The 22,926-nt window shown below is 51.0% G+C and overlaps 7 protein-coding genes across 7 annotated transcripts; 4 read left to right on the forward strand and 3 right to left on the reverse strand.

Moving 5' to 3' along the window:
• Positions 1-424: 424 nt before the first annotated feature.
• LTR84_007324 (uncharacterized protein) lies at positions 425-1,484 on the forward strand (the record flags this gene model as incomplete). The annotated part of the gene is made up of 3 exons (XM_064850877.1): positions 425-605; positions 660-832; positions 885-1,484. The coding sequence occupies 3 exons, from the start codon at positions 425-427 to the stop codon at positions 1,482-1,484; spliced, it is 954 nt and encodes a 317-aa protein (XP_064702146.1).
• A 653-nt stretch (positions 1,485-2,137) lies between these two features.
• On the reverse strand, positions 2,138-3,760 carry LTR84_007325 (uncharacterized protein; the record flags this gene model as incomplete). Its single annotated transcript, XM_064850878.1, has 1 exon — positions 2,138-3,760. One exon carries the CDS (start codon positions 3,758-3,760, stop codon positions 2,138-2,140), a length of 1,623 nt encoding a protein of 540 aa, XP_064702147.1.
• A 1,739-nt stretch (positions 3,761-5,499) lies between these two features.
• Positions 5,500-6,000, forward strand: LTR84_007326 (uncharacterized protein; the record flags this gene model as incomplete). The annotated part of the gene is made up of 1 exon (XM_064850879.1): positions 5,500-6,000. One exon carries the CDS (start codon positions 5,500-5,502, stop codon positions 5,998-6,000), a length of 501 nt encoding a protein of 166 aa, XP_064702148.1.
• Positions 6,001-6,785: 785 nt separating this feature from the next.
• On the reverse strand, positions 6,786-14,762 carry LTR84_007327 (uncharacterized protein; the record flags this gene model as incomplete). The annotated part of the gene is made up of 2 exons (XM_064850880.1): positions 6,786-10,463; positions 10,695-14,762. 2 exons carry the CDS (start codon positions 14,760-14,762, stop codon positions 6,786-6,788), a joined length of 7,746 nt encoding a protein of 2,581 aa, XP_064702149.1.
• A 1,192-nt stretch (positions 14,763-15,954) lies between these two features.
• Positions 15,955-16,968, forward strand: LTR84_007328 (uncharacterized protein; the record flags this gene model as incomplete). Its single annotated transcript, XM_064850881.1, has 1 exon — positions 15,955-16,968. The coding sequence occupies one exon, from the start codon at positions 15,955-15,957 to the stop codon at positions 16,966-16,968; it is 1,014 nt and encodes a 337-aa protein (XP_064702150.1).
• A 607-nt stretch (positions 16,969-17,575) lies between these two features.
• Positions 17,576-18,130, reverse strand: LTR84_007329 (uncharacterized protein; the record flags this gene model as incomplete). Its single annotated transcript, XM_064850882.1, has 5 exons — positions 17,576-17,702; positions 17,754-17,844; positions 17,904-17,933; positions 17,996-18,022; positions 18,076-18,130. The coding sequence occupies 5 exons, from the start codon at positions 18,128-18,130 to the stop codon at positions 17,576-17,578; spliced, it is 330 nt and encodes a 109-aa protein (XP_064702151.1).
• Positions 18,131-18,895: 765 nt separating this feature from the next.
• On the forward strand, positions 18,896-21,169 carry LTR84_007330 (uncharacterized protein; the record flags this gene model as incomplete). Its single annotated transcript, XM_064850883.1, has 2 exons — positions 18,896-20,011; positions 20,060-21,169. 2 exons carry the CDS (start codon positions 18,896-18,898, stop codon positions 21,167-21,169), a joined length of 2,226 nt encoding a protein of 741 aa, XP_064702152.1.
• Positions 21,170-22,926: the final 1,757 nt, after the last annotated feature.

Raw genomic sequence — 22,926 nt, forward strand, 5'->3', positions numbered from 1 at the left:
GCGGAAGATCTGGGATGGGACTCAGGCCGTTACCGGGCCACTGTTTCTGTCGGAGGTAGGGTTACAGTCGAGTCGTTGATCCAGATCTATGGTTCATCAGATGAAATTTTACAGTGGCAAGATCAAACCTAGTTGATCCATAGATCAGAGAGCAAGAGCAATAGATCGTAATGTATCTATGACTGTGGACGTGTTTGCATTAAATTTGTATGCTTGAAGCAATACTGGCACTGCATGACGATGAAATACCGAACTCTGTACCAAGATGGCAGGTGCGGCGAGAAATGCTTCCACGTCACACGTGATTTTCACGTCGCGTAATCACGTGATCAGGCTCCAGAAATTATTGCGATCTTCGATCTTTAGATCCGTTCCGTATAGAGATCAACCACCACTTCTTAAGTCATCACACTCGTGCCGTGATATGGATACCAAATCGGTCTTGATCCTTGCGGATCAGCTTGCAGAAGATTTGGAGGATTTAGAGGAAACACTTGAACCACTCTCGGCCAATTCTCTGATTACCACCACCAAGAAATTACCGCTCCTCGATCGTGCCAAACTTAACGTTCTCCTAGTCTACGCCATCGAATCCCTCATCTTCTGTCAGTCGCCATGTGCGATTCATCCCTTTCACAACTATTGACTTGTTTCTTTAGCATACCTCAGATTACATGGCGTCCAAGCCAAAGAGCACCCAGTCTTCCGCGAGTTAACCAGAGTCAAGCAGTACTTTGAAAAGATCAAAGCGATCGAGGCTGAGCCAAACAAGTCCCAACCAGCTGTCGTGCTGGATAAGAATGCTGCAGGAAGATTTATCAAACATGCCCTGGTAAGTCAGGGCGGCTATGCATGAGTCCTTTTTCTTGAGCTGAACATGGTAGGCTGGCAATGACCAATACGACCTCGAGCGTAGAGAGCGAGAGGCACGTCAAAAGTTGTTGGCAAAGAGAAAGCTCAAGGAGCTCGAAGCAGTCATGAAAGAGAAGGCCGAAGCCAATACCCAAGATGATGCTGAAGCCGAAGCAACAGCGCTTGCTGCGGCGCAGGAGGCGGCCCAGCTGATCGCGATGGATGTCGAAGAAGGAGAAGTCTCGGAAGAGGTCGCGTCTTCATCACTGTCTTCGGATAGTAATGATGATGGGGTCTTGGGCAGTGGAATGGATCTGACCAATACTTCTGATTCAGCTGTGGCGCAACCTGACTTACACCCTACGTCTCAAGACTCAGAGGACTCACCCGATCAGACAGTGCCCGATCCTCCCATGACAAGGCAAGGAAAGAACAGCAAGAAGCAGAAGAACTCATCTGCGACTGGTCCCCAGATTTTAACGAACCAGAAGGCAACGAGCAAAAAGCAACGCAAGAAAGCGAGAAAAGCAAGCGCTGCAGCTGCTGCCAATACCCAAGCAGCCACAACCGCGAAGAAGGCTAAAAAGGCCAAGAAGGCAAAAAAGTCAAAAGCCGGTTCTTCGAAGGGTTGAATGAGCTATCATATGACCCCTCTGGCACTGACGAAAGCGTCCAGTCCATTAGAGTGGCAATCTCGTATCCTTTCTACAGGTGAAGACTAAGGGCTCAGGCTTCATGAGTTCTACACGCCCACAATGACACTCGATTTGAGGTGAGCTTCTATTCGGCGATTCCTGTCACTCATGATTCAGGTGCCCACTTACCCCAGCATGAATTCGCTCGAACACATCTTCTTAGTGACCCTGTCCTGCTCCGAGGTTGCGATTATGTCAAGATGTTCAAGAGCAATGCAACCCGCCAATCGTTGTCTGCACCGGATTGTTCTCATGGAGTGATCGAAAAGAGGGCATCTGCAAGGGCGATATCTATGGAAACAATCCCCAGTGATGTACAGCAGATTCGATCTTCTAATCGTCCAACTTCAAGTCACATCCCTGAGACTGTAGGAATGGCTCGCAGGGGGTCATGGGGCTGAAATTGTCCATACCAATCTCGGTGCTGGAGCAGAATCAATACCAGAGCCGTTGTTCAGCAACACCAAATAGGTGATGCTCGCTGCCAGCAGTTTCTTACTCGTCTCACAGAGATTAATCAATCAGTTCTGCAACAGTGCTCAGTATCAATGCCTCATGTGTTTTCCGTGAATGATCCATCACTTAGTAGGCTACTTGTCTGTGTTCTCTTTCCTCAGTTTCTCTATCCCCAACCTACAGGTATCAAGTATCTGACTCCATCTCTGCAAACACATGCCACGCCGTTGTTTTGCCTGCAATCGCATCATATCGTCCACCTGGGCTTTCTCGAATCCCTGCGCCTTGAATAATTCCTCCACGTCCGCAAAAATGTCAAGCAAATCTTTCTCAGAGGCCATCTGGTCAAGAAGCGTCAACCCCTGCACGCTGAGCTCCGCCTGTGTCTTCAGTTGAGTCAGCCAGTGAATTTGCTTGTCGCGAGCTCTGGCACTTGGCAGCACGACATCAACATCGGCCTGAGCCGCAACAGTCGTGTTATTTCCTTTTCTCCTCTTGACACTCCCGTTCCCGGTTTTCTGCAGATGTAGTCGGTCAATCGTCTCGGGAGTAAGTGTTCCCTCAATGAATCGGAACCACTGATTTCTCGATAGGATGCCCAACCACGACACGACTTCAGTACGCCAGCAGAGCCCTTGCGCTGTCAATGTGTAGTTGCCCAGATATGATACGCCTTCCAAGACATCCATCTCGATCGGCGTCAGTCCATCAAGCACGACTTCATCAAAGCCGCGGATACTGTCATCTCCATTGGGATCCATGATGAACCCATATTCCGTCCATAGCGTGTCGTTACTGTGAGCACCATAGCTGAGCAGCAGCTCTTGACCCGCCGAAATGGCTTGCTCCGTCACGACGTGAAATCCCTTGCGGTCGTACGACGTGTTACAGTTCGCCATGTGACTGTGGTTGAAAAGGTCCATCGCAGGTACCATGGCCATTGCTTCATTGCTGTCCTTTGGTGCTCGCTTACCTGGGGCCACATGATAGAAGCATCGAGAGTTGACGTTCGCCCAGGCATGCGTGAATGTGGTAAGGGGCTGAGAGGCCTTGGACGACAAGGCCGATTTCGTGAGATGCGTTGGAAAATGCTGATTGGCCAATGCGATATGCGACTGAAATTTGGCGAGCTGTAAGTCGAGAAATTTTGGCTTTTCAGACTCCAGAATCTGTCCATCTTCCCTTGCTCCTAGCCATGATCCAGTCAAGGTCTGCGGCACTGGGCGGAACGTGATGTGTTGATCAGAGGTTGTCGCAGTCTTGTTCTTTTGACCAGCTGAAATATCCCCATGACCATGATCGTCTCCTCTACCGGTCCGTACAGTGACGGGTTTTCTCGTCTTCTCTGGCCAGAAAAGACACATGGACTCTGTGAAATCCTGCACTTTGGGCCACGTCGCCATCCATGGCTGTAGCTCCTGCTTCTTTTGCTCCGACACGCCAAAGGCAAGATATACCGCTAAGAGAACGTGGACCGGAAGCTTCGACCTGAGTTCTTTGGGAGCAAAATTGAATGGGATAGATGCTGTAGTGAGTAATAAAGAGCTGGGAACGTCCATGATGCGCTCTCCTTTACGAAGGCGTGTGGTACTGTAGACTCCTACGCCGCGGCCGGGAACGCGGCGGAAGGAAAGTGATGGTGACAGATAAATACCATGTCTGACGATGAAGTCTTGAAGGTTGGAGAGGACTGGATCGTCCTTTTCAGCAAGCCGAGTTGTGGACTCTGTCACTGCAGATTTTGAGTTGCTCGCCATGGCTTCGATTATTATTTTTCAGGTAAGATACAGGAACGTAGATCAACCCTTCCTGTCCCAAGTCCTAGGGCTCTATCCGGAATTAGAATGTGGCACTTTACCTACTCTGGAGACAGTTCATAGTTCGTCGGTCACAGTTCTTAGGCGTGGGGCCGCGAAATGAATATACCGACCTGACTTTGTCCGTCCATCTCTGAGGCAGTCTCTCAATGACGATTAAAAAATAATCAAAGTGTCAGAACGTCACCGCATATTTTCCAAAACCACGATTTGTCCTTGTACTTAGTGCTCCGCCTGCGAACCGATGATATAAAGTCTGTCGGTTACCCGTCGGAAGGCGTAGTAAAGACTGCTATCTTGAATTATCAAATTTGATGAGTGATAAAGAATGATGATGGTGTTCATCGGAAGTGAACACCCTCTGTGCGCGACCCGGAAAATTAGAAAACCCGTAACCGAGCCCCGTGGTCATCAACTTTGACCAATGGGAGCATCAGTGTGGGCAAGGCTGCGCCCCTCAAGGCGAACCATGTTGGCACAAAATGACTACGGTGTGCTAGGAGCTACAATTGCGGTTCCACATGGACAAGGATTCGACGATCTCTTCAATTCCAGGACACACTGCTCAGTGCAACTACGACACACGTGTATTAGTGCTGCCACGATCTGAAGAGGATGGAGAAAAGCCGACTAAAGTCTTCGGTCCCAGAATCCCAGCCATCTTCTCATCAGATATCACTGTGACGATGCTTGTCACCTCTTACTCGCTTGTTCACATGTTCTTCCGAGTAACTTGACATCATTTGAGCGTGTTTGAGGCAGCCACTGACTTCAACGGTGACTGGAGAGCCGTATCTGTGCGTTGAGAAATCTGTGGAGCTTGATGCTGTCCGCCAAAGAAAACCACATCAAGGCAACGGCAGACAAGATTCGAAGATTGAAGGTTTCCAGAGCCGCTGCAGTGAGCATGTGCTGATATTGGAGATGGTGGTCATCAGGTGCAGTTCAAAGGGCACAGACGAAATTCCCAGCCACGAGATATTTCTTCAGCCTCGGCAATCCATTGTCCACCTCCGCCTCGCGCTTTCATCAGGTATGCACTTATCCCCTCGCCATAGACGACCAGAGCTCCCTGCAATATACTGGAAAACTCATCGAACAGCAATTCTATTCCCTCCACGCTCAATCAATCTTTGACGATCGTTACCAATATTGCGGCTCGGTCCCAGCCTCGCGAGATAGCGAAGGAAGGAGGCCCGAGCCTGATGGGTAAATCCAAAAGACGCTTTGACCAAGCAGATTACTACTAGCAGCACCCGCACAGCTCATTATCGGGTCATATCCAATTGACCACCTCCGTCATGTGGCCAAGATGAAAGAAATGCCACGAACCACTCCCTCCTTGGCTGCCTGGTTTGCTGTCGCAATGGGGAATAGAAAGGCGAGTGTGGTGTAGAAACGAGTTTAGAGAGCCGTGGATTCACATTCAGGGGGTAGCATATAGAACCCTCGTAAGTACACTATATAGCTCTCACGGACTAACCACTGGCACAAAACCTCTCTGCAACCGATTTGAGATATTGAATTCTATCTTATATTCCCGTGCATTGCCAATTATTGCTCGTGCGGCGCTCGAAAGAGAGAGAGCGTCTTTGCTTCCTCACTCCAAGCCACATTGAACCTTCCGTTCTAGACCTCCCACAGCACGGCACAAGATAAATACATATCGTACGTACACGATGCTGAGTCTCACCCTACGCCTCATAGCCATCACCAGCGGACTCTTTGGCATCATCTTCTGCGCGCAGATTAGTGCATCCATCTTCACAAACCTGAAGTCTCACAAAGACCCCGATCTCGACCAAACCACCATGACTTACATACAGCCGCACCCACACCAGTACCCATCCCCGGAATCACACTCAATCTCACACTCACCAACCCGACCAGCTCTCCGCATCGACACATCATTCATCATCCCAGGAACGACAACACAACAGCCCATCGTCGAGATCTTCCCGTATGCTCCGCCCACACGCCGACCATCAGCATCGGCGTCGGCAGCAGCATTCATGGACACGCTGTCCAAGCAAGTCGCGCGCTTCATGGTCGGGGTTCTAGGCGCGGTCGACGACATCAGCTCCGAGTCGTCACGGCGTGCGGCGCGCATGCAGCGGCGCTTCATGGTGCCGCGGAACCGGTGGGCCGCGACGCACACGCATGTTGAATGCTCGGTGTAGTTGGTTCGGTTGTCCATTTTCGGTGGAGAGCTTCATTTTACCTTCTCATTTCTTGCCGCAGTTCAGGTGTCTGCAACTAAAGCGCCGGAATGGACATCCATGTGCAGGTTGGTTCTACTCGTACATCATATCGAGGAGAACGGGGGTGGAGGGCAGGCCCTTTCGTTTGAGGAACAATACCAGCGAATGGAGCTGCCTACCGTTTTGACATTTTATTCTTATATTGATCCTTTCCTTCTTCGACCAAATTGACGACCATATTTTCGCAACTAGTTGGTTACCCTAGCCGTTTCATTCATATCAACAGCATAGCGCCATAATTCAAGAGATTATTACGATAACTACGGTGAGAGATAAATATATGATGTGGACACTCTCTTGATTGTTTCTTTCGCTCCACTATGATGGGTATCCAAAAAAAACAAAAACAAAGACAAAGAACAGGTCATCCCTGTGCACTGCACTGCACATGCAACATGAGCCATATTACCAGTTCACGCCTCGTGTGGTAGTAGTATACAGCCATCACCGATCTCATATCTTCCGCAAAAGAGATTTCAAAACCATGTGTATCTAAAAAAGAGACCAATAATCGCTTGCCTGCTTCGCTCGCTTGCATGCTTCTGCCCAGATACCCAAAGTAGAAGAATCCAGAAAACGAGAAAAAGTGGTACTAAACATATGAGGCTTAACAGGCAAAGAAACGCTCGAACGCCGAATTTTGGTATGTGTGTGAGTGCATCGAAAAAGTAACTAAAAGATAGATATATTAACCAAAACAGGGCTCAATCGTCCCACCTCCCATCACCCACGAAAGTCGGCATCCACTCCTGACCCGGGTACGCGGTGGCGCTCATGAGGACCTCCTCCTCGCTCTCGTAACCGTCGGGTTTGGAGCCAGGTAATTCAACGGCTGCGCCGCCGACGGATTTGTCGCGTGCGATCGCCTTGCCCTGCTGTGCCTGGTGCTGCGCTGCGCTCGTGCCGGAGCGACTGACGAGGCCGTCGGTGGCGCCGGCGTGGGTGGCGCGCGAATAGGTGCCTGTCCCGACGGCAGCATGGGAAGCGCCTGTTGCGGAGCCGTCGAGACTCACAGGTGTGCCGCTGCGGCCGGCGGCGAGGTCTGAAGATGTGTGGTGATGCGAATGTTGGGTTTGTGTGGATGGTGGCACGGGGCTCATGGTGCGAACTCGGGTTTTGTTTCGATCGGCGTCCTCGTCGAGACCAGGTAGACCGATGGCGAATGGGCGCTCCTGGTCGGAGTCTGGCCTTGGGACACCACCAACGGGACTGATTCGTTTGGAAATGAAGGTGCCCAGTCCAGTGGCGGCCAGTCCATTTTGTTGTTCTGAGCGTCGTCGCGCATCGAAGTCTTCGGATGAGTTCTTGCGGCCGAGTTTGGGTGAACGAGAACGCTTGTGCAGGTCGATGACGTGATCACGCCCGACACCGACAGCGGGGATCGCTGCCGCTGAAGCGGGTGCTGTAGTGGTTGTGAACCCTGGGCTGCTGCTCCCGTATGGTCGGGGCGCTGCACTACCCGGGGGTGGAGGAGAGAATGAGGCACCACGATTTGGGTATACTTGTGCAGGAGCAGTGGCAGGGACATTCTGCGAGGAACGATTAGGTGTGTTTGTGTCAATTCGTAGATCAGAGGGACGTCGTTGGTCAGGGTTGATGTATGGGAAAGCATTGCCTAATTGTGGAGAAACGGCAGATTGAGGTTGATGCATGGATCCGGGACCACTACCTGGCGTCCCAGAAGTGTACTGGAATGGGGAGGTCGTGGTTGGATATTGATTGTCGTGCTGGTTGGCAGGAACAGTTGAGTATTCTTGAGATTCTGGTCGCCCTTGTTGTGAACCATAGGTATATGCTCTTTGAGGTTGTGAGAATTCTCGTTGTGGACCACGTGGGTATGCGGGCTGGATTTGCTGCTGCTGTGAAGACTCGGAAAAGCCTCTGGAAACCTGTGGGGGTGGCTGCTGCTGTTGTGTAGTCCAAGCATCTCCAGAGTATTGCCCGTAAGAATTTTGCGGGGACAAGTAGTTCTGCGCAGTATATTGATCTGGGTAGGGTTGTGCAGTAGCAATACCAGGCTGTTGTGGAGCTGAATGAGCTGCGGTTGGAGCCTTAGCTGTACTTCCACTTTTGAAGAGCTTATTCCCAAAGCCAGAAAATCTCTTTTTCTTCTCAACTGGCTGATCTCTGCCTTCATTACTAGAAGTCCTCATCAGGTCTCTGGACTGTCTCCGAGCTGAGTGAGGAGGCATGTTCGATGGAGGAAGCTGACCGACTTGATCATGGTTATGGTACTGACCGCTCTGTTGGGAGGAGATACTGTCATGCCGGCTGTTACGTCTGAATATGCTCGCACGCTTGTCTCTCTGCTGGCCATCTTGATTTTGTGGCACTGGTGCAGGTGCAGGTGCAGATGCAGGTGCGGGTGCACGTTCCTGTTTTTTCAATTTTGTTTTGGATCCGCCCCCAAAGAAGCTCCCAAAAGTGCTCTTCTTGCGTCCAGCAAGAGGAGGTACGACTGGAGTTGCAGAGCTCGGGGCTGGAGGCGGAGCCATTGGCTGTTGTTGCCGTTGAGTATATTGATCTGGTTGCTGCGATATTCGATTGGAAGTTATGCTACCTCCATAAGACTGCTGTCTACCGTGTTCTGCTGGGGTTCCTCCGTACCTTTGCTGCTTCTGTTGTGCGTGTTGTTGCCCAGGAATGAAAGGAGGTCTTCCTGAATCCTGATCCAAGTGTGGTTGTGATGCCACCACATATTGGGCTTGAGGTTGAGATTGGTACTGCTGCTGTTGATGGTGGTACTGCTGATATTGGCTGTCTTGCTGTATTTGCTGCGTCTGCTGGAAGTGCCCAGAATTTTGGGGTTGCTGCTGCTGCTGATATTGTTGATGTTGCTGCTGCTGCTGAGACCTAAGGGCGCTTGGCAAGGGTTGTCCACTGGCCTCGACCTGTGTCTCACTACGTCCAATACGAGGAGTAGTGATCTGTTTTGGGGACCTGTAGTTCTGAATATATGGGCCAGGTATGCGGTAAGCCCCATCAGAAGGAGGTTGCTCTCTTGCAGATGGAGTAGCCTCATACTGCTGAGAACCCCTTTGTTGTTGGGAGCGATCCGGTTCCTCAAGATGACGGCGAGCACTAGGTAGTGGGCTCTCGCTGGAATACATTTGTGCTCTATCAATACTGGGCTGTTCAGGTTCTGATGTCTTGAAAGCAGGATGATTTCGAACATTTGGATCTGCGCTGAAAGGTCTCGAGTATGATCTTGATTGTCGCTGTCCAATTGCATTCGCTTGGTCAAAAACTTCGTCGACACTGACTTGGGACATCTCCTTGCTGAGGGCTTGACTCACAGGACTGAGTGGTGGAGGTGATGCTTTTCTCGGCTCCTCAGTCACTGGTTCTTGCAAATGGCGTGCTGAATCAACGGCAACTCCACCATCTGACGGCAACAAACGTTCATCTTGAGAGCCACGGTACTCATTGCCTGGGTGTACAGCCTCGGGTTGTTGAACTGTTCCTGGGGGCGATACTGTTGGATTTGATTCCGCTTCTGCCCGCTGATAAGGGTCATCTATCCGAGGAGGTGGGTCATCGAGGGCAGATTTCTCAGGTGGTAAATCTACAGGTTCTGGCACAACCTGATCATAACCTGGAAGTTGATTGTCTTCACTCGTACGGACCTCTCTTGGTTGACTTTGGATTTCCTCTTCTACAGCATTTTGTGACTGTAAAACATCATCCGCAGGAGACACACTTCTTCTGATCTGTTTGCTAGAGTCCGGGCCAGGACTAGGACTTGCACTGGAGACATCGGAAATGATTGATCGTCTTCGACCATCGGGTACCTGAAGGCTGCGGTCACTTGAATGAACATCGGAGCCATGGGCTTGTCCTAGTAAGAGCCCGGGCGCGTTCAAATTTGTCACTGCAGAAGTGTCTGTCGCCTGGAGCTGCTGTTGCACATGAGGAGGAACGTCCTCCCTTACCACGTCTCTGTCTGCTGTAATCCTCTGAGGTGAGCCTACTGGTGAGTCATCAGCTGTTGGTCGAGTCAATTGACTAACAGATCGACTTGGGAGCCCGTCTTCGTCTTCGTGATCATCGTCGGCAAGGGCAGAAATAGCAGGGCTCGTCGGATTCACACTGGACTTGTTTGTGTCACCAGATATACCTTGATGTTTCTCTTGCCCTTGACTCGATTGATCTTGGGTGAACGACGCAATTGATGAGCCTGTATTATCTGCTTGCTTAGAGCGATTAAGGCTAGAATTTGCGAACCAATCCGACGATTCAAGAGGGCTGGCAGGGGAGAGTGTGAATGGAATTTGTGGTGGGCCTTCGAGGAATGTGGGATCTCGTGGCTGTGGCTGAGATTGTGGATCTGGGAGAACTTCGTTGGATTCCGTCGAGGGAAGTTCCGTCGACTTTCGTCGTCCCTAGAGAGAACAAGTCAACATATGAGCGTTGTAGAAGGCAGACAGGATGGCGAAGACAAGATTAAATTCGAGTACTATTTGGAAATTGAAAACGCGCGAGTGGTATGCCATCAATCGCGTGAAGATACTGAAAACCTCGAGCGACTGGACCGCGTGTAGCCTTCCTCGGTGCTTGACACCAGAAAGAAACTAATACAGGAGCAAACAAGAAAGGAAAGATCAATAAGCTACCTTTTCGCCAGAGCTTGCAGTTCGGATTTTTTCCTTTCCTTTTGCGAACAACCCCTTCGCCGCGATTCCGGCCTTGCCACCAAATCTTCCCGCCTTCGCCATCAGCTTCTTGCCATCTTCTTGTATGTGTCTAGAGCCCACCGACTCGGTCAAAGTGCGTCGCGGAGATGGCTTGTGAGCGGAATTCGACTCCGTGGTATCATGTGAAACACGTCCGTTGAGCGTGAAAACATCCGAATGTTCAGATGTATTCAGAGATGAAAGCCATCCTTCTAACTGCCCATCAGATTCGGCGTAAGCTTGTCTGCTCTGATTAAATGCCAGAATCCTTTCATGAGGAGTGCCAAGTGCTAGAATGGACTGAAACGACATTGGTTCGGATGTGGCTTGCTGGTATTGGTGTTGCAATTGCGACGGAGCAAATTCAGTGTTCCCAGTATTGTTGATACCAGAGAAAGGAGTAATGTCAGTGGTTGTTGGAGTTGGTGTTGTCTCACGTTCATGAGATGGCTGTTGAAAAGTAGAAGATTGGCCAGCATAGAATTGTGCTTGTACTGTATCTGATCGGGGTAACTGATTTGATGGTCCTGGTTGATACTGACTGGCAGAATGCTGGAGTCCTGCCGACTGAGGTTGTATCTGTCCAGGTGTTGTTGCTGGTAGATTCACGTTAAGTGGTGGCTGGCTACTGACAGGCTCATTTTGTGAGAAGGCTTGCTGGGATCCACTGGAAAAGGGTGTGGTATTCTGGTTGAGCCCTCCTGGTATTGATGGTCGTCCAGAATCCACAGTATGTTGACTGTTGCCGCCCTCATATTGTCCGGCATGGGCAGCTATACCCGACAAACTCGACATTGGCTGAATTGCCTCCCGAATAGTATCGGGCGAATTAGTAGCGGCAGGGCTCAGTTGTTTAGGTGTTGCAGTTGACGGTGTCTTATCACTGCTGGTTTCCCACGAAAATCGTTGTTGCAAATGTGGTCTCTGCATTGGGGGAACAGCTTGTGTAGAGGGTGGAGTCGGCACCGGGCTGCCAACGGTGACGAGAGAATGAGAGGTTTGCGGAGTTTGGTTGGGTTGGATGGCTGCCTTGATGTTTGAAGGGGTCTGAGCGACCACTGTTGGCCCATAGGTCGACTCATTGGGTTGTGCCAAATTAGGGCCAGTGTAACTAGCTCCAAAGGTATCTCCATCAATATTAGAAGATTTCGGCGTCAAGCTGTTGACGATGTCATGCTGCAATCTGTCATTGTCTTCATTGGTTGAGGTTGTAGACAAGGCAACGTTGGGAATAGGAGGCCGTGCCATTGGACTTGAATCCAATATTCTGCTTGTTCGCAATGGAGCAGGATATTCAATCGAATCCGATCGAGGCCGACCACTATCACTTGTAGAAGCGGTGGAAGGAAGGATAGTCGCCGCAATCACAGATCGATCGGCCAACGTTTCCGGACCAGCTGGCTTGAAATTGTCCGGGGATACAGCTCGGCCGTGGTTTGCTTGATCCATACCCGCTGGCGGTCGTTCACCCTCGTCCTCCGAGCTAGAATCGTCCCATTCGTTTTCACTGGAGATCTCAGAGCGAGTAGGTGATTTGGGTACCGACTTGGGCTCTGGCTCTTGATGTCCCATGAAAGCGCTCGCCAAGGCAGTACCAGCAGTAGCTGCAGCTGCAAAAGCGGTCTTAGTGACGCCATCATTTGTGTCACGAACTGGGGCCCTTGCTGTGGGAATGCTTTCGGTAGTCTCTGATCGGTGTGCACCTAGCGGTGACGGACGAATTGAGGGTTCCGTTGCCTGCTGAGATTCCGAAGGGGCGGTAGAAGCATATGACTGCCAGCCTCCTGGAAGTGCTGGGCGGAAGCTTTCGTTTCGGAGCTGTGGTGCGGGTCGTGTAGGCTCTGCGATGGTAGGCCCCGGTGCTGGAGGCGCCATGCTAATGTTGTTCGGGCTTGACCGCCCAGAGTTTGTTTCGAGCTTTTCGGCTATATCTCTCACTGTGCCCTTGGGTGGACTTTCGGTGCGCGGAATGGGTGATGGAAGATGCGGAGTGGTTGGTCCGCTATCCTGGAAACCAGCCTGGGCGTTGAACTGTTTCCGCTGTGCTTGCCATTCTCTCCACTCCTCAGAGGTCGATCGTTCCGTGGCAGGGGCAGTCTCAGCCGGTGGAGCGGGAACTGGTGGCAGTGCTTTCTCAATAGGCGAGTTCGTAGCTGGAGGCGCATTCGAGTTGTTTCCTTCCCCAGCAGGTATAGTTGGAGCACCAGTAGCTACAGGGGCCGGACCTGGTCCCGAGTGTGTGGGAGGATCAATACTTGCTGAGTGGGCAGTGTAGGTGTCTGGACTGAGGATAGAGCCCTGCTGGGCTGATGGCATGGACTTGGGGTCAGCTCTGAGGGTCTCGGTAGTATTTCTGCGAGAGTCTGTTTGGGATGGTTCCTCAAGAATCGCAGGGGTGGTACTTTGAGCGGCCGAGACAGTGGCCAGCATGTGTGGTTTATGACTGATTATGGGACTAATGTCTGAAGTGGAGGCACTGTTGGACCTGAACATACTATTGGTTGTTGACACGGGCGAGAAGGAGGTATCTTTTTGGCTATCATCAAAAGCTTGTTGAACCATAGACCTGTAGCCCAGCGATGGCTGATGTTGTAGTGGTTGGGTTCGCAAGCCACCGGCAGGTGGCTCCACGGTAGATTCGTCCTTGATAGGGATCGGTGGCGGAGGCGGAGGCTGAGCAGGAGTTGGTGGCATATGACTTGTAGAGCTGGGACCCAATGGGTCAGACGAACCAAGGTCGAATCCGAAACTGGACATCCTGCCAATGGCAGGCAAACCATAACTGAGTCGACTTATGGAGGAGGGTTCCTCAGGGATGCCTTCGTGCATGGACTGATTTCTCGAGATTGTGGAAGCAGAAACTGGATCGGGACGATCAGTGTAGACCGAAGAGGCATTTGTGGGGTGTCTTTCGACGCCCGCCTCGGTGACTTGGGTTGGACTATCATTAGCAGGAGGTGCAAATTGTACCAAGGCAGGAATGGTTAGATTATCCATGCCATATTCACTCTTACGCTCTGGGACAGGATCTAGGGTGGACTTGAGCCGCCTGGCGGAATCCGAATCTTCGACAGGAGGATCCTGGGATTCAACGACCATGGGCTTGCTATCGAGAGGTTCGGGGTGAACGCGAACAGAGGTAGAATCGATACTGGGTCGGGAAGAATCTTGCGACTTGCGCACCTTCTCCATTTCCTCCATCTTTTTGTAGATATCCGAAGGGCGGACAAAGGCCGGGATTGGTCTGTCATCGGCGGGAGGACTGGCTGCAGCAGGCGACGACGTTGCGACTGGATCAATTCCTGGGCGAGTAAAGTCGGGGGACTGCGGACCAAGACTGGCCTTGCGAGGAGGAAATTGCCTGCCTGAGGCGTTGGAGCCCCGGCTGTCGGGTCTTCTGGGGCTGTCGTATCGCTGAAAGATCTCACTTGGTGGAGGGCGGCTACTTGAGCCAGACCTTCGCTGTTGCTGGGAGAAGACGCCCGGGGCAGACAGTGGGGAATGAGAATCATTGTTCGGAAGATACTGTCTGCCTCTTGAACCCGGGCGGAAGGCATTGGATGGTGGAGGACCTTGGGTATTCAGCCGCAAAGGAGGTTGATCTCGATATGCTGAAGCAGGCAAATCATAATCATGTTGAGGTTCTGGAAAAGGATCGCGCTGGGAGGAGGGATAAGCTGAATTGAAACCAGGACCGGAAGAGAAACTGCGCTGTTCATCTCCTCGATCGAAAGAGGGTCTGTTGTAGTTTTGAGAGGGAGCAGGCGGGGGCGCATACGATGCAGGGATAGGATTGGTGAAGCTTCGATTTGACTGACGGTCCCAAGCAGGACGTCGGAAATCGTCGGCAGAGGCAGGCTGAGGAGCAGGATGGTCGTCATATCCATTGTCGTCGTCATCACCCCAGTCATCGCCGTCGTAATTGATTTGGTTCGCGTCCTTCCATTTCTTGGTGACGGAGCGACCGACGTTGGTTTTGTACGCCGAATATGAGCCAGGTGCAGCCATGGCTTGATATTAGATCGTGAAGTGAAGGGAGCGAGCAATCAGAACATGGCGCAAAGCAATGAGGCAGACCGTGGCTGAAACAATTGGAGAATCAATGGTAACTGGTATTATTACTAGTCGCGGGAGGATTGGGGTAAAAGAGATGAACAAGAACGTGAAGAAGGGATGGGATGGCAGAACAGGACACAGAAAGGCTCCCTGCACGAGAAAGATGTGTATGATGGTAGGAGAGAAAGTAGATGCGGATAGTGGTAGACGGCCTGAACGAGATTCGCATCTGACGAGGACGGAGTACAGAGCAGTTAGTTGGTTAATGACGAGTGGCAGGACTCGTATGCAGACCAAGACCCTGAAGCGGAGAGCGACACGAATCAATTAGAGTGGCACTGGCAGCTCGAGGAAACCGAACCAGCAGGAACTCGAATTGGAGATGGAATCTGGCCCTCTGATCGTCATCCTAATTTGACTGCGCCACAATGTCCCTCGGAATCAACAACCGTGGCTGTGGTCGTACAGAGGAAGAATGTGAGTTCCCTTGATATTAGTCCAAGTGCCAGCTTGCTAGATAGACTCATGTACCAAGTAGATCATTAGTAACATTGATGAGCGTGATCTCAGAGGGGTCGGGAGGTGATATCTAGCACAGATCATCCTTTATGTACTTCATATACTGATATGTGGCTGATGTGGCTCAATGGCTTTCTTATCCGTGCCGAGTCAATGTCGCCCTAACACTGCAATTCGACGCTAAAAGAGCTCTCCTGGCCCCTGAGTGGCCAATACATAGAGCTAGCTTGTTAAAGCCTAGACTATCAAGCTGTAGAGGCGATTGTGGCAAGTGTACCGAGCACGTGCTAATTCCGGGCCCGGCTTTACTTGGAACCTTGGGTTCACCATGTGCCTACGCCTGCGCCTGCGCCTTCAAGTGGTCGCTGTCCTCAACATCTCTCATCTCAACGGCCACCACCTCTAGAATTGACAACTTGTAGCCATCTTCATCCGAACCTCTCAGACCTCTCAACCAGCTTTTCTGCGCCTGTTTAGTTGCACAACCAACTATTCTTTTGCGCGCCCGACAGATACTGCACTACATAATTCTTTGATCAATACTGGTGCCTCCTCCGGCACGGGAAAATGCGCTTTTAATTCTTGGACATCTACTACGCCCCCATCCACACCGACCATTCTTATAATGGTTTCTACGACAATTCAAGACCGGACAAATGAATTCCGGACCATCCTCAACCAGGCGCAGAAGCGCCAGAACGCCTCCAAGGGCCAGCAACGGCAGTCTCTCCTGAGTGATGCTCAAAAGCAGGAAGCCAATGGTCCTGTAAAAGGTGGCCGCTCTGAGTTCGCCCGTAATGCTTTACAAATTGGTCGTGGCATCAGTGCCACTATGGGGAAACTTGAGAGACTTGCTCAACTTGCCAGAAGGAAAGCCATCTTTGACGATCGACCTGTCGAGATCTCGGAATTGACTTATGTTATAAAACAAGACCTGGCCGCTCTCAACTCCCAGATATCTGCCCTGCAGCAATTCACGCAATCTCAACATCCAACCGCCTCCCTGCCTCGGTCTGCGGACCAAGAAGGTCAACACAACAAGAATGTCGTTCTGATGCTCCAGAACAAGATTACCGATGTCGCCGCGAATTTTAAAGATGTCTTGGAGGTGAGGACAAAGAATATCCAGGCCTCACGATCAAGAACAGAGAACTTCGTCTCTTCGGTCTCTGCTCGCTCTCAACCACATCTTGATGATTCAAGATCCGAGTCTCCCCTATATTCGGGCGCCACAAGTCGACAGAGAACGCCGCAGATGTCCACAAACGACCTCCTGACGCTTGAACCCTCGTCCACCTCTACCTTGATGAAGAATGGTCCGCAGTCTGATCATCAGTTATTACTCATGGAGGAAGCCCAACCTGCCAATGCCTATATTCAAGAAAGAGGTCAGGCCATCGAAGCAATAGAGCGAACCATCAACGAATTGGGTGGCATTTTTGGACAGTTGGCGACCATGGTCTCAGAACAGGGAGAGATGCTGCAGAGAATTGATGCCAACACCGAGGATGTGGTCGACAACGTTCAAGGTGCTCAGCGCGAGCTGTTGAAGTATTGGAACCGGGTCCAGGGTAATCGATGGCTGGTGGCCAAAATGATGGGCGTTTTAATGGTGAGAGGCGAATCCCCAATTTCGTAGAGCACATGACTGACTCCAGTAGATCTTCTTCCTTCTGTGGGTATTGATATCTGGGTGAACGATGACCAGCGGTCAATCAAAACGGAACCATAAGGAAAGGGTCTCAATTTTACCCCCTTCGTCCCATAGACAGAAAACCTACGGCGACCGCTGAGTCTGGAGCACATTGCAACCGACAGGTCAGCTCCATAAAACACGGCAAACGACTTCTTGTCCCAACATCAGACACAACTTCAACTTGCTGTCGTCTGGACATGTGCCAAGGGCGCAAAGGACTCAGATATGTTCGACCAAGTCCCCCAATAGCAAAGGGCGGGGAGTTTTAGAGTGTGACTGTCCAGTTGACCTGGACAGCGCTTTTTGTGTCATCAAAGTCAAGGCTTTAGATCAACACCCAGCATAGTGGTCGTGGCCTTGCGTGTACAGTAATCAATGGAAGGGAAGGAGAATCAAGAAAGATGGTTGATGCCCTTCGCATCTTTTGTAGCATCAATATTGTTCACATTATTGTCTCAAGGGTATCGCTCAGTTCATGATTATGGATCAACTTTTCCACCCCTGCCATTCAAGTTATGTACATTGTGGTATGCTGTTGCCACCGGGAGGATCATTGGCGGAGCTGTAGTCGATCTCGTCGCGGGTGGACTAGAGGAGGATATCTTGAGCGAGCCCATACTGCTGCAGCCATCTCCGGGGAGTCGGTTCGAATTAGACTGCCGATGCCCATGAAGACACTTGATTTCGGTGTTAGAATGGTCGTCCAGGTAGGTGGGAGCGCATCATACCTGAACGTGGCGCCTGAGCCCACCATGTACTTTCCTAGTGTTCTCATGACGCCTGCCTGACCACCGCCATACTGGAAGACGGTCACGGTGCCTGGAGTGATTGCAAGTTAGTAGATAGGAAACTAAGAGATCTCGGCGTCGCGGACGCACCATAGATCAGTCCCATGATTCCTCCAACAGCTGTGGATTCAATCGGTCAGTTTGTTCTTTTTGAGCTCTATTATCTCATCGTGAAGACTCACTCCCTCCCATCAACATGCCCATTTTGACTATAATGCCATCAGCTATATTCACAACATATACCAGAGTCGAGAGGGCGTACGCTTGTCAGTCCAGTGAGGACCACGACGTTGTGCAGATTGTGGCATTGGAGGCATCTTGGCGATTGTACGGTACTAGCAGGACTGAGATGAAAGGAAAAGCAGAATGGATGTGTGGTTGTAACAAGGCAACACTGTGAATCTGTCTGGTGATGAGGTCGAACCAGAACCAGAACCAAACTCCAAATGCACCTGCCATCTGCAACTCCATGATCCACCTGCGCTTTCCAACCGACCCATTCTACCACGCTAATCCTCTTTGGGCTGAGGCGGCCTCCAGGGCGACTCTTTTTGAACGGCTCTTGATCATACAATTGACCTTTGTTCACGCTTCAGCACATCCGACTTCCCTCCAATCCTCTTTCAAATGCCATCCGTGTATTCTATCCCGCGCCTTTTCTTCTATCGCCCGCTTTTTGCGCTCGCCCGTCCACTTTGGAGTTGAGCGGGTCGCCCTGACCACTCTCTGTCAGACCCCCGCTGGCCACGGTCATCGCACGCGAGCAGCAGCCCTCCTCACCACTCCTATTCAACTTCATCTCGGTACGTGCTTCAGCTGATAGAGATCACCAATACGCCCTCAATAATCGATACAGAAACCCGTATCGTCCTTCGAGCCGGCTAACACACGCCACCCTGCAGATTTCTACACGCTTCACGAGTTCTCGAGTCCCGACACATGAAGAGTCCACCGACCAAGATTTGTCTGTTTTTGTTCTTCGTACTACGCCTTCGCGCCCTCGCTTCCTTTTCACAGTCTCTCTGAGACTCGAGTCGATCCCGCCTTTGACTTGAACCCCCGCTTGGCGCTTAATCTTCCCGATGACGACTGCTGTGGCATCACCCCCGAATTTTCAAAACATCTCTAGACTTAATTGGAATGGTGTTGGTGGTGCCGGTGCTGGTGGAGGCTTTTCGGCCATGAGCTCCGACGAAGTCTCTCGAATGTTTATGCCTCAGCGCAAAACTGTCGCTCGAAGCAATTCCTCCTCTTCGCTCTCCTCCAACAGTTCAACTAGCTCTACAACAACTGTAACCCCTCTCACCTCGTCCGATTCCTCCGCCGAACCCGCTTCCAGTACTAAGAAAAAACCAAGAGGAGGATTCTGGCCTGTCTCTAAATCGGAATCTACGTCGAGTCTATCCAACGCACGCGCCAATGGTTCCCTCCAAACCGCCATCGGTAATTCTTTGATTGGAAAGAACGCTGTCCAACCCGCCCTGCCCAGTCAGAATGCCAATGGTCAAGCCAACGGCGCCAGAGTCCTGAATGGTCAACCGCTGTCCGAAACCTTGGCGATTCTCGCCCTGTTGCCCATGAATGGCACCTTCGAAAGAAAGCAGATTAATTTACCATTTTATCCAGAGGTTCTTCGAGTCGGTCGTCAAACCAACGCAAAGACAGTGCCGACTCCGGTGAATGGATATTTCGACTCTAAAGTCTTGTCACGTCAACACGCCGAAGTCTGGGCCGAACGAAACGGGAAAGTATGGATCCGCGATGTGAAGTCTTCCAATGGCACCTTTGTCAATGGCCAAAGATTGTCACCGGAAAACCGCGAGTCCGAACCACACGAACTTCGTCAGCATGATACACTTGAGCTTGGTATTGATATTGTCAGCGAAGACCAAAAGACCATCGTGCATCACAAAGTTTCAGCCAAGGTGGAATACGTCGGCTTGCCCAGCTCCTCCAACAATGTCCTCGACCTCAGCTTTGGAGATCTAGATCCTTCACATGGTACTTCACTACTTCCTTCTCCCGTCAGCACCCCAATGATGCACTCACGCAGTCGGTCAGGTGGCCCTGTCACCAACGGTCGAGCCTCTGTAACCTCAAGTGTTGCCGGAGGACCACTGAGTTCAGCAGCACAACAGAGACAAATGAATTTTTACGGCTCCCCTATGAATATAGAACACCTTGTCAAGACGGTAGCGGTAAGTGACGATCGTTATCTTGTCCAGACATGAACTGACGTGTAGTAGACTGAAATGCGTGTTGCCAAGCAGCAGGCGGAAGAATTAGATCAAGCTGGATACTTTCTTAACGCAGTAATGAATGCTAATGGTGACGCATCTAAGATACAATCATTGACGAAAGAATCCTCCAACCACGCTCAACGACAATCAAATGGACGGTCCAAGAGTGTGAAACTCGACCATGCCAATCGGTTTGCTGACCCTCCGGCACCTCCCCCACAACAACCACTTCCAGAAAAGCCTGATGTTTCAAGGGCCAGTCCAGCCAGCAGCAGCTCATTTACGAATCTACTCAGACGGAGCGAGACAGCGAAAGCTAGTAGTACAAACCACTCTCCCACCAACACTCAAAGCAGTCAAATGTTGTCATTGATCGAAGCTTTGTCAATCGCAAAGAAAGAGCTTGACTCGCAGGGTGCCAGGGTCAAGCAATTAGAAGACAAGCTTCTGGAGGAGCGTTCCGCACGAGAGAGTGCGGAAGAGCGGGTTCGAACACTTGAGCAACATGCCGCTACCCGGCCAGTGTCTCAGGTAGAGGAAGAGCAGCGATCAACTGACCCCGAGAGCACCGAATCCACGCTTGAGACCCAACCTGAATCGGTCCAAGACGATCAAGAATTGTCGTCAAAAGAGCAACAACTAAAAGAGAGCCTGGATGCGGTCGTAGCAGAAATGCAGACCTTGAAGACCGACATGGATCACTTCCGACGGCGTGCTGAAGTTGCCGAGACAGACGCAAGCCAGGCTCGTGCTAGCCTTGCTGAGATGATTACAAAAATCAGAGAGGAAAATGAAAAGTCGGCAGCGAAAAGCACCGAGTCAATCGAGCGAGAGCCATCAACAGAACTTGACCGAGCGGTGAGGGCCACTGCCGCGGAAGAGTCGCAGCTTGACATGAAGACTTTGACCAAATGGCCATCACATGCCAATGGTCAAGTACGAACCCCGAAACTTCCGAAGCATTTGGAGCAGGCGGTCGCAACCGTGCTCAAAGAACGAAATGTCCATGGTGATCCTCTCTCCCAATCAGCACCGTACGTGTCTATGCTTGGAGTGGTTTTGATAGGAGTTGGATTAATGGCCTATTTGAACTCTTGGCAGAAAGCCGAGAAGTGATGTGGTATTGGAGAAAAGTGATTCGCCTTTGAAAGTGAGAGGAGAGGAGATCCCTCCTTTGCCCTCGTCACTTTTCACTGGGGGGTACCGTCACAAACACCCAACATTTCTTTTCGTTGAACATACTAATCTACAGTTTTACTTACAACACCAGTCATTCGTTCCGTGCAAGCGTGGCATACGGTACCGGAGTTGATCCTGCAACAAAGTGGGTGGATGACAGTGACGTTCTTGTGACAGGGAGTACTAGAGGTTCAGAGATTTCTCAGGGAACGAAATTCTGCTTGCTTGGTGCAAAATGGGATGGGATGGGGCTGGGAAGGTCCTGCTTTCCCCTTGATTGAATGTTTACGTTTCTCGAATCATCGAAGACCGTCATACGATGGGTCGATTCCGCTGGGAAAAAGAACATGCATGAAAGAAAGCCAGGTGTCTTTTTCTGTTTATGTATATATTTCACCAAGGGATAGGACTGTCACGATGTGAGCTCTCCCAGATAGGGAAGGAGATATGGACACTCAGAGAAGTGTTCGTCCCTTTTCTATCTGTGACTAGACCACTATGATGACGATAACGAGCGTGAATGATACAAATCCTCAAGTTTTCTGGACATGGCCATGTGGTCCATTCTAGAGTTCGGTGTACCTCGGTGTGAGATTCATGTGCCTAAGGAATTCGCCGTCAGAGACCTTTGAATGCAGGGAGTCATGATTCCTTATCGTGTGCCTCAGCTCCAAGATATGTATTCGTACTAGAAGTAGAAGCACATGTCTAGCCGAGAATGACCTCCACATTCCGCACGCGCGCTCGACTCCAACTGTCCATCGCATCCCATCCTCCGCCATGAGCTGCCTTCGGGCCGAGGGACTCGGGCAAACAGCGTAGATGGACTCCTCCCCCAACTTGAACTTGAAGCTTGTATTTCAACTCGGAGTGTGCGGCAGTAGAGTATGCATACCTAGGTATGTATGAAGTGCCTGTGCTAAGCATTTGAATCTCGATAAGCCATAACAGCGACCATAGGCACCTCGCACCTCGCACCTCGCACCCACATATTCCCAAGACCTGAATACGATACTCCGTAAACTGGTACTCGTACTTCGTACATGCCTCAACCCACTCTCCGTGCGGGCGGGCTCATCAAAACCCAGAGCCAGCACCTTCGGGGACCGGAAGAGTCATCCATCTCAAAACGGACAACATCTTCCTCAACCAATTACCAGGGGCTGTCCTCAACCTTTGATGCCCGCCTAAATTTACACTTTTTCGGCTACCGGGAGGTTCTTTCAACCTTTTTCGTTGACGGTCCACTTCCGGTCCTCTCAGGAGTCACGAGTCATCACGACTATCCGTACGACGAAGCATGCGCTGAAGTACATTCACTCACTGGCAAGCCTCGGAGGGCGGTTGTACGGATACGAAGCAGGCATGACGCAAAGTCCCGTCTTTTTAGAGTTTGCACGCACGAAAATGGTACCTGGTCTGTAATGATGAACTCAGGGCAGTGGGCGGTTGAGGTAATGTCGATCCCGAGACGCTCAGGCTCACTCCGGGGATCAGGACCTGAGGGTTTTTGGTCATTCATCCTCATGTTGGAGTCATACTATACCAGGTGTCTTTCCAATTATTGTGTGACCTGTCTAAGACTCCTGTTCAAGACATTTCCCTCCCTTCATTTTTGAGGACTGAGGTGGTGATGGCTTTCTGTACAGGTTGGTAACTAGGTCCCCCAAGTCGTCCCCCTCACCATCCTAAAC

This window comes from Exophiala bonariae (genome assembly GCF_035927105.1).
Source record: "Exophiala bonariae strain CCFEE 5792 chromosome Unknown scaffold_29, whole genome shotgun sequence".
Classification (NCBI taxonomy): Eukaryota; Fungi; Ascomycota; class Eurotiomycetes; order Chaetothyriales; family Herpotrichiellaceae; genus Exophiala; species Exophiala bonariae.